The following is an 11,123-nucleotide window of genomic DNA, read 5'->3' as shown; positions in this document are numbered from 1 at the left end:
ACAATTATTTGTTACTTTTTTTTTTTTTGCTTTGCTTTATGTTTCAAATAAAATGAAATATATCTGTCCATAACCCCATAAATTAGAGATTTCAGAAACACATCATGCTGACAGTCTGAAGAATATGGGGATGGTACCTGCATATGGAAAGGCGTCTATTTTCCAAGACCTGACAATTATTAACCTGCTGGCTCAGTTCTCAAATAAAATGCCAGGAAACAGACTAATCTGAACCAGAGGTCAGCCACACCAACACTCCTCTGTGGAGTTGCTTCTAGTGGTCTAAGTGGTATAGTATCTGGTGGTGCCAAAAGCAATACAACGCTGCTTCACTTGCAAGATCATTTTAAGTCTTTCTTATTTCTGCATGGCCCATTCTCCCCTCCATTCCTGAGGAATATGCCTCTCTCTGAGCCTCTGGCAGCATCTCGCTTCTGCCTTCTCATGGATATTTTAAAACTTGCTTGCATTCTAGGAGTTTGTGGAACAATTCGGAGTCAGGAGCAAACGTGAGTGTATTTTGTGTCCGGCACCCACATACATTGCTGCAAAACTCTCATTTGTAAATCATGAGCAAAGGATTGTGCCATTTTCTGACTGCTGGCACTGTAACAACACAAAAACAGAGGGAAGAATAATTCATAATTTTGAAAAATGACTTATTTTTTTCCCAGGGCTATGCAATCATGATATGTTAGATTTAGACTCTTGACTATGGCTTGTTTTATTAGGGGAACATTCTGATTCAATCCGCTTGAACATTTGCTAAATTAAAAAAATGTTAACTTTTTTGGAGGAGAGGGGAGGGTAAGGTAAGGGATAAGGTAAGGAAGGAAGTATCAAAAAGCTCTTGGAAATTAAACATGAAAAGAAAACATTACTATTACTATTACTAGTGTGAGAACAGGGGAACACAAAGTGTGAGAACAGGGGAACACAAAGTGTGAGAACAGGGGAACACAAGTTTGGCTTCCCTGACATACACTTGCCGATTTTGCTTTTGAAGATGTACATGTAGATAAATTAACCAAGTTTTTAAAGACTCACAAAAAAGCCTATCATGTAAATATTTACAGTTATTAATTTTTTTGTGTTTTTTCCCTCTTGTTAAATAACATGAAAGAGAATTTCTCCCAAAATTAAAATACTGAATACATTACTAATGGCCACTGTCCTAGCTTCTATTTACCTTTTAATTTGTAATCTGTTTGCTTAAACCCCTTTGATTGTAAGGGATTAGGTTACACTGCTGTATGTTGAATGGATTCACAGCAGAATTCTGCATCTGTATTCTGTATTAGTTGTTTTTCCAAAACCAAAATCTAAAAGAACCTACTTATAAATTGTGGTGATTTTAGTGAATTCTTTTTTGGGAGGCTCAGTAGTATCCTCCTTCTCTTTAATGGGCTTCCAACTTGGCGAGAACTGGGGCAGGAACCCAGCACCAGAAGCCTTCATTCCCAGCCACCCCAGGATTCTCCCTCACCTCCTGTTTTATATCTTCTCTCAACTTTTTCAGTCATTACAGCAACAGTCGTGTCACCCTGTTTCTTAGTGTGAAACAGAACTGATAACACTGTTATCAGGGGTGGAAGGAAATTAGAACCAAAAAGTTACAATAAGGGCCCTGACCTCAACAGTTAGAGTAACAGATAAGTATGAGAAAATAACTGCGAAAGCTTGCTGGGCAGACTGGATGGGCTGTTTGATCTTCTTCTGCCATCAAATCTTAACTTATTATCAAGCAAGATGGTGGCATGGATTACAAACTGGTTGATGGATAGAAGACAGCGTGTGATGGTAAATGGAACCTACTCTGAAGAGAGAACAGTGTTAAGTGGAGTACCACAGGGATCGGTGTAGGGTCCGGTTCTGTTCAACATCTTTGTGAGTGACGTTGTGGGTGGGATAGAAAGTAAAGTTTGTTTATTTGCGAATGATACTAAGATCTGCAGCAGAGTGGACATGCCGGAAGGAGTGGAGAGCATGAGATATGATTTAAGGAAGCTTGAAGAGTGGTTGAAGATATGGCAACTGGGATTTAATGCCAAGAAGTATAGAGTCATGCATCTGGGATGTGGTAATCTGATATGATGGGGGTGAAGTGCTGCTATGCATGGAGCAGGAGAGAGACCTTGGGGTAATAGTGTCTAGTGATCTAAAGATGGCGAAGCAATGTGACAAGGCGATAGCTAAAGCTAGAAAAATGCTGGGCTGCATAGAGAGAGGAATATCTAGTAAGAAAAAGGAAGTGATAATCCCCTTATACAGGTCCTTGGTGAGGCCTCACCTGAAGTACTGTGTTCAGTTCTAGAGACCGTATTTCAAAAGGGACAGAGACAGGATGGAGGCGGTTCAGAGAAGGGTGATCAAAAAGGTGGGAGGTCTCCATCAAATGACTTATGAGGAGAGATTGAAGGACCTAAGTATGTATACCTGGAGGAGAGGAGGAGCAGAGGAGATATGATACAGACCTTCAGATAATTGAAAGGTTTTAATGATGTACGATTAACAACAAACCTTTTCTGCTGGAAAGAAACCAATAGAACTAGGGGTCATGAAATGAAACTCCGGGGAGGACAACTCAGAATCAATGTCAGGAAATATTTCTTCATGGAGAGGGTGGTGGACGCCTGGAATGTCCTTCCGGAGGAGAAGTGAAGACAAAAAAGGTGAAAGATTTCAAAAGGGCATGGGATAAACACTGTGGATCCGTCATTGCTCGCTGCTTCAATGGCAGGGGGAAAAGGGAAAAGAGGAATTGGATTCAAACAACAACCAACAAGGACATTGAACTGTACAGTCTAGGAAAACAAATAAGCATGAGGGTAACTTGCTTGATACAACACTTCAGATGCAACTCCAATATTGCTCTGTGCTTCAACTGCAGGAGGTGAAAGGAAATTGAACTCAAATGTAACCAACAAGAGCATGGGGGTAATCTGCTTCATGCGGCAGTTACTACCCTTAACCAAAAAACCTGATGCTACACTTCTGATGCAACTCCAATATTGCTCTCTGCTTCAACTGCAGGGGGGGAAAGGAAATTGAACTCAAACAGAAACCAACAAGAGCCCTGATCCTGGTGGACTGAGTAACTGATAAGTATGGGAAACTGATAACTATGGGAGCTTGCTGGGCAGACTGGATGGGCCATTAGGTCCTTTTCTGCTGTCACTTCCATGTTTCTATGTATTTTCTATTGGCAGATGCTTTAACAAGTTATCCGCCTTTTATTTATTAATTTATCTATTTATCTATCTATTTATTTATTTATTAGGACATTTATAGGCTGCATTATCCACAATTCTAAGCAGCTTACATTGTAACATACATAAATATAAAAAGTGTGACTACATAAAAACATAAATTGAAATTAAATTAATGACATTAAAAACATACAGCAAAATATAAGATCCCCAAAGACCTGCAGCAGAGCAGAGAAGCACAGCTACCTTTCCACTGTATGCAACAGCCCAGTGCAGAAATTTAAATACAAGGAATTTTATTGGCTGAATACTTTCCTAAAGATTTGAAATATAGAAAAGACCCTAATCATATTGCTGTGCCTTATTGATATAATTTCCTGGTAAAATGTCAGTAATTCCCATTAACAGTGGGATGTGTACCAGACTAAAAATTCAATTTTCTGATTTGCACAGATACCTCATTACAGCACCAAAGATATTCCGCATTGGAGCATCTGAAAGTATTGTGGTTCAGGCTTTTGGCTATCAGAATCCTTTTTCAATTAGCATCTCTATTAAAAGCTATCCCGACAAGAAAACTACGTATGCGACTGACCACCTTCAGCTGTCTGACAGCAACAGGTTCCAAGGCATTTTAAGTTTAACGGTGGGTATGCAAAACATCGTCTGTTCTTTCATGTGCTTGCTCTATTTGACCTTCAGATCCTAGATTACTGCAAACAGTAGAGGGGATTTCTCCTTCTACTTTCCTCCTCCCCATCTTAAATTGTGCATCCAATTTTCTGTATAAAAGTGGCCTGAACCACTTTTTGAAATACAGATTACGTCCTATAACTGGGAAAGTGCCCCTAAAACAACTGGATTCCATTAAAAAAGAGCACATTTGCAAATTGCCAAATTAGTTCATGTGAATATGCATTAAAGGGGTAATTTTATAATACTCGCATACATTTGCCCCCAAGTTATACCAATTTTCAAAACAAACTTCGCCTAGAGCACCAACATTTTTTTTGGAGGGGGAGGGTGGCAAAATCCTGCCAGCACAAGGCCCAGAAGGGTCCTGTGCTAGAGCCAGTAGGAGGGTGCACTATATTGGAGCTGCCACCAATAGGTAAGTTGGAGTTGTGGGGGGGGGGGGGGTGCATAACTGAAGGTTTGCCTAATACACCAAATACTCTTGCACCGGCCCTGTTTCTTTTGAGATTCATGGATATTGGCGCTGGTACACACATGCATGTGTGTACTAGCTCCATTAGTTCCGTATGGAATTAGTTTCAAATTCTTCCTTAACATTACAGATTCAACCAAAAGATTTGCCAAGAACAGACACTTCACAACCCTATGTGTATTTGCAAGCCCTGGCGAAAGGCATTCTGAAGGAAGAAAAGGTGCCAGTAACTTACAAGAATGGGTTTCTCTTTGTTCAGACGGACAAACCCATTTATACTCCTATCCAGTCAGGTAAACCAGCAATATGTGCTTTACTGCTTAAAATTTAATAGGGCCTCCCACCTACATTGAAACATTTCCCACACCACAGCAGGGCAAAGCAAAAGTAAGAGAACGTGCAGTCCATAAGAACCAAGGACCAGCTGCAAATCCATTTACCATGCAGGGAGGTGCAGCATGAGAGGATAGAAAGTCACTTGGCTAGGAAATCCACTTTCCGGTTCTGAATGATATGTATTGCAAATTGTGCATACAAAAGTAACGTGTGTGCCATGTTTTATACTATTGTGACCTTTGTTCTCTCTCTTCCTTGTCCTTTTTTTTTATCCCTTTATCTCTCTTCTCCCTACACCCTGTATACTCACATTTTCCATCCTCTTTCCTTGTGCAGGTAGTTAAAAATATTATCAGATTTCTCATGCTGTTCATAGTTTGCCTGTTTTAACACAGGGGCATGAATAATTTAGCAGCCTTGCAGCATTTTTCCACAGGAACAGAGAAACATAGAAGATGTGAGCAGAAAAGGACCACTTGGTCCATCAAGTCTGCCCATTTGTAACCGCCTACTGTGCTGTTATAGGTATTACTCACTCTATATTAGAGATGTGATTCGGCCAAACCTTTCGGTTCGACCTTCGTTATCGACCCGCTGTGGGAAATTTCGCTTTCCTGTGGTTCGGAACGATTTTTTTCGGCTGCCCCGAATTTTGCGGTTAGCGCACACTGAGCGCACACTAACGGGGATTTAGTGCACACTAACGCCTGTTAGAGCGCACTAACCCCAAAAAACGAATGTTCCCGAAATTTCAGGAAAATCCCCTTTGTTTTTCGGGGTTGCCGAACCAGGACGAATTAGGAAATTTTGTTGAAATTTCCTAATTTGTTCTGGACAAATGCCCATCCCTACTCTATATGGTCTTCTCCTTCCCATCTTTAGCCACTAAAGTCTCTTTGTGTCTATCCCATACATGCTCAAATTCTGCCATGTTTTGGCTCCTATCAACTCTGCTGGAAGTCTGTTCCGGGTGTTCACCACCAAAACCATTGCTGGGCTAAGCAGCATCCTGGGTGGTTGGAGGGAGGGTCTGCCCTCTGTTGTTGCAAGCTGGGGGAGGAGCCCCCCATCCATTGTTTCGGCTGACCTCTAATGCATATGGTCAGCCACAATCCCTTTCTAATGATGCGGCCACCCCCCCCCCCCCCCCCCCCACCAGTCCTTGAACTTTTTAATCTATGGAAAATGCTTACTTCTGGTACTTTATTGAAACTCGCATGATATTTCAATCCCAGCACCTACCATCACTACAAAACATCACAGCTCAGATTTGATCACTGGATGCACTGTATTTTTACTACCATGCAGAAAGTTCTGTAGGTTAGTCAGCAGCTGAAACTGTTTCATGCCATCTTCAGTGCATTCACCGATCATTAGCAAGACATATGGCAGAGAGCTGAAATCTTGTCACATGCAAAGCCGGTGAGAGTTGAAGAGTATGCGAAGGATTGTTTTCCTTTCTCCACTTCCGATAATGGTGCAAATATTTCTTGTAGTGAATGTTCGAGTGTATTCTTTGAACGAAGAGCTCAAGCCAGCCTTGAGGTCAATTATTTTAACATTTGTGGTAAGTAGCTTCCCGCTGAACTGAACCCTAATCTTTTAGAAACTGTAAGCAGAATTGTTGTAATTCTATAGTAAATAGGGATGTGAATCGTTTTTTAACGATTTAAATTATCATCCGATAATTTTAAAATCGTCATTAATCGGTAAGGGACTCAATACAATAGGAATTTCCTCGATTTATCGTGAAAAATCGTTAAATCGAGTACGGGAATTATTTGGGGGGAGGGCGGGAAAACCGGCACACCAAAACAACCCCTAAACCCACCCCGACCCTTTAAAACCAATCCTTTACCCTCCCCCACCCTCCCGAACCCCCCCAAAATGTTAAATTACCTGGTGGTCCAGGGGGGGGTCCCGGCGTGATCTCCCGCTCTCAGGCCATCGGCGCCATTTTGGCTACCACTGATAAAAATGGCGTCGATGGCCCGATAAAAAAAAACCCACCCCGACCCTTTACAAATTACCCCTTTGCTTCTCCCACCCTCCCAACCCCCCCAAAAACCTTTTACATGTACCTGGTGGTCTAGCAGGGGGTCCGGGAGCCATCCCTTCAATCATACCCTCGGTGCCGGTGCTGGACTGGTTTGAAAATGGCGCCAATCGCCTTTGCCCTCACTATGTCACAGGGAGCGACCGTCACTCCCTGTGACATAGTGAGGGCAAAGGCGATCGGCGCCATTTTGAAACCAGTCCAGCACTGAGGGTTCGGGAGGGTGGGAGAGCAAAGTGGTCATTTGTAAAGGGTCGGGGTGGGTTTTATTTTATCTGCTCAGGCCTCACTAAAAAATTAACGATGTGAATTGGAATCAGAACCGATTCCAATTCATATCTCTAACGATCCGATTTTTTTCTCCCTCCATCCGAACCTGATCGTTAAAACGATCGGGCACACGATTCACATCTCTAATAGTAAACGTTTGAACTGTAGCTATAACTGAATATTGCAGAGCAGAAGTCTTATTGTTAGGTGAGCTGCACTGGAAAATATCATATACCACAAGATCTCTAATTGCTTTCAGATTTTACAGTAATTTAAATCTACTATTTTTAACCAGAGCAAGGCCTGATTATTTATTATAAAGTGCTAACATATGTAAGTACAAAGAATGTACATAAAAAAGAATCAAGGTAGAGTTGTTACTGAATAAATACAGTTTTGTAATTGTATATAAGAACATACTGTCTTCCTTTCCCAAACTGTTCAGTAGCTGGCACGATAAACTGTATTACAATCTCTCAGTTAGCAAGACACTTATGAAATATGAGAATGCTTCTCCTGAAACATTTTGCAGCAGAAGTATTCGTGTTAGCTGGAACACAGCTGCTTATCCCTAACAATGTTTATAATGTGTTTGATATTGCCACTTAGAATAAATGGGCCACATGGGGGTTTGGATCATAAGTGAGATGGGGATTGGATGCAAATCAGTTCAGATGAATCTGAGCCATTTGTGACTCATTTTGAATCTCCAGGTCTATGCACAAAGCTTCACACTTTGTAGCTTCACACTTACATTAAAAACACATGAGGATCTGCAGTGTCTTTCAATTCATAGAGTAGTCAGGATTTGTTAATATTTGCCTCTGTCCAAATCAACCAAGTAAATCCAAATTCAAAATAATAAAAATAATAAAAAACCAACTGGATTCAAATCAGGTGTAAACTGACATTGTTTGAGTAAATATGAATCTAGTAATCACAGATCTGAATCTGGATTCATAGCATGCTGGAGGTTTCTGCCTGACTTTTCCAGCAAACATTTGGCAAATTTTAATTTTATGTTGTATATTACGTTTTTGTTTTGTTGTTATTTGTTTTCATCACTATGGCCTAGATTCTTCATTCTGCTATATTTATAGAAGAATGATGAGCCACGTGAAAAACAGGGGCGGGGGGGCCGAAATTGTGCAGACAGGCTGCATCATGGCAGTGCGTTTTTGCCCGCCACGGTTGCAGTCGAGCCCCAGTTTCACACCCATAGCATCACGGGAAAAGGTGTAGTTATTTCCCGTGGTGCTGCCAGCGGTAATGTAGAAAACATTATATCACCTGCAGTGCTGCCAGGACTTAACTCTGCCCAAACCCAGCCCACACTCCTCCCCTTCCCCTAATTTGCATTCTACTGCTGCGGTGCGGCCCTAACACACGTGATACCGGCACATCACGGTTTGATGGATGACCCGTTATGTGATTAATAAAACGTTTACGTGTAGTTGTAATCCGTTTAGGACGATTTTGATTGTGATAGATGGAATGTAAGACATTTTAAATAAATAAATAGAATACTTCTTCTAAATTGAAGGAGGATGTAGTTAGAGCCTTGGATTATGATTGAGGATAAATCTGGGGGCAAGAGTTCAGACCCCACTGACTCTGTCTGCAATTTTGGGCAAGATTACATTCAGGTTAGTATTTAGCCAGGTGGGGAGCAGATAAGTTAGTCAGATATATTTATCTGGCTAACTTATATAGTATATTAAGTGCCACTGAATATACCCAGCTATTGGGAAGTTGTTATCCAGCTAAAAGCTATCCAGCTAATTACTTAGTCCAATAACCCAGAGGTATTCAGCAAGCAAGAATTTTTAAATCCCAACATTTGTCTGCCCATGTCTTGAACTTAAGCCATACAAATGAGCTGAATATCGACGTGATTATCTGCCAGTGCCTCCAGGACCCATTTAAGAACAAGGCATGTGCATTAATCCAGCTTTCCTGGTTAACAAATTTAAATTTGCTTTTATTCCTAATTGATATTTCTTAGAAAATCTATATATACAAATCATATAAGCAATTCTTTCATCATAGCTTTCACTTCATTTTATTGTAAGACTGTTTTTACTGTCTATTGTATTTTTTCTCAAATAAGTGTGCTTTTAATTACAAACAATGGTTAACATTCTCATCCATGTTATGTGACATAGTATACCAATGCTGAATTCTTTTTTAAAGTATGGATAAATTTAGATTTTTTTTTCTCTGATTTTATTTAAAGGACCCAGAAGGAGTAAAAGTGGATATTATTGAGGCTGAGGATTTCACTGGCATTGTAGCTTTTCCTGAGTTCAAGATTCCTGTCAACCCAAAGTAAATTTATAAAGGTTTCTTTTTCTGGCTTCTCAGACAATTTTGTTTGCAGGTTGTGTTCATCATTTTTATACAGTTTATCTTTATTTTTTCTTTAGCTCAAAGTTCTCTTTGTCCTGTTTCTAAAACTGAAAATTTTAGAACCTGCAAAGTAAATAATATGAAGCTGAACTGGTTTAGCACAACAGCCAGGGGCTGCATAGACACCTGAATTCAAGCCTAATTTCTGCTTGTGCTGGTTGAGGCTGGGGCATGGAGATTCTACAGAAGCTGTGATCATGGCCCTTGGGAAGAAAGAGTCCCAGTCATTGTGCACAGTGACACCTAGTGGCTGTTTTAAGAATGCACTTGTTTTGAGGAGAACCATGGCATGGGCTTCTAAACCGGAGGCTTCTCATTCTGCCAGTTGGGATACATGGAAAGGGAAAGATTGATTAAAATTGTTAAAAGGGTCAGGTAGATGTAAATGAAGGCCCATAGCATCATAGCTCCAGGTGGAGCAGATGCCAAATGTTGGAGCCTGATAGAAAAAAAGCTGGATTAGAGAACTGATAATGCCGAAAAAGTATGAGTCTTAACAATAATTAGTCTTATTTCAGATTTAGAGCCAAAAATATAAATATAATGAAATTGTGTCCTCCCTCCTGAAAAGATGTGAGAGCTTTTGTCCCTGGTTTGGCAGAAATCAGCTGTTTCATTGCAATGCTGTCTTTGAATCCAAGAAGGGATGTGGCTGTGATCATTTGTAGCCCATATACCAATACACTTTCAGAGGAGCATTGGGACTTTAGTACAGCTAACTGCATGCTAGGACATGGAGGAAGTAATGAATGGGAATGCCTCAACCCAAGGGTGGCCAGCTCTGGTCCTTAAGAGGCAGTGCATGCAAACTGATAACATGCATATTCATTGTGGAGATCCTGAAAACCAGACCTGTTCATGGCTCTTGAGGACCAGGGTTGGCCATCCCTGCCTTATCCTCTGCCTTTATGGATCAGATTGCTGTATTTTAATGTTTAGCAAATACATTAATACATTAAAGAATTCTGTGATTCAACATTTTAAGGGTTTATCGCTAAATTAATTTTCCCATGTGGCTTGTTGCAGATAAAAATCCTATAAACAGGCCAAGTTTTGAGGTGTGCACACTGCCTGAGAATTTTGTCTCAAAGGCTGTTGGTGGCTATTTCAGAAGAACTGTGATCTATCTTTGTTTTCTAGATATGGAGAGTGGAAAATCGAAGCTGCTTACAAAAAGGATTTCACCACCTCTGGCATGGCCAGATTTGAGGTTAAGGAATACGGTATTTCCAGCTGCTATTTTTTTTTTAATAATAATCTACAGTTAGTTAACTTGTTTTGTGGGTGAAAAATTCCAATAAACTGATTTCATAATTTTAAAGGACCGGTGCTTTTTAATACGATGAGTGAGGTGATAAAATTTGCAGATGACACAAAATTATGCAGAGTAGTTAAATCTCAAGTGGGTTGTGATGATCTGCAGGAGGTCCTTGAGAGACTGGAAGATTGGGCTTCCAAATGGCAGATGAAATTTAAATTGGACAAGTGCAAAGTGATGCATATAGGGAAAAATAACCCTTGCTGTAGTTACACAATGTTAGGTTCTTTCTTAGGAGTTACCATCCAGGAAAGAGATCTAGGTGTCATAGTGGATAATATATTGAAATTGTCAGCTCAGTGTGCTGTGGCGATCAAAAAACAAACAGAATGTTAGGAATTATTAGGAAGGGAATGG

At 40.5% G+C, this 11,123-nt stretch overlaps 1 protein-coding gene across 1 annotated transcript in view; it reads left to right on the top strand.

The window, feature by feature from the left end:
- The first annotated feature begins 249 nt into the window (after nt 1-249).
- Nucleotides 250-11,123, top strand: part of C5 (complement C5) — a 128,095-nt gene continuing 117,221 nt past the window's right edge. Inside the window, exons 1-6 of the mRNA XM_029613368.1 lie at nt 250-509; nt 3,663-3,855; nt 4,508-4,670; nt 6,210-6,280; nt 9,276-9,367; nt 10,589-10,671. Coding sequence (XP_029469228.1) covers nt 400-509; nt 3,663-3,855; nt 4,508-4,670; nt 6,210-6,280; nt 9,276-9,367; nt 10,589-10,671 — 712 coding nt within the window. The 5' untranslated portion in view covers nt 250-399. The remainder of the gene's footprint in view (nt 510-3,662; nt 3,856-4,507; nt 4,671-6,209; nt 6,281-9,275; nt 9,368-10,588; nt 10,672-11,123) is intronic.

This window comes from Rhinatrema bivittatum, chromosome 8 (genome assembly GCF_901001135.1).
Source record: "Rhinatrema bivittatum chromosome 8, aRhiBiv1.1, whole genome shotgun sequence".
NCBI classification, from domain to species: domain Eukaryota; kingdom Metazoa; phylum Chordata; class Amphibia; order Gymnophiona; family Rhinatrematidae; genus Rhinatrema; species Rhinatrema bivittatum.
Note: the sequence above shows the minus strand (reverse complement) of the source record. Positions and strands in the feature narration are given on the sequence as shown.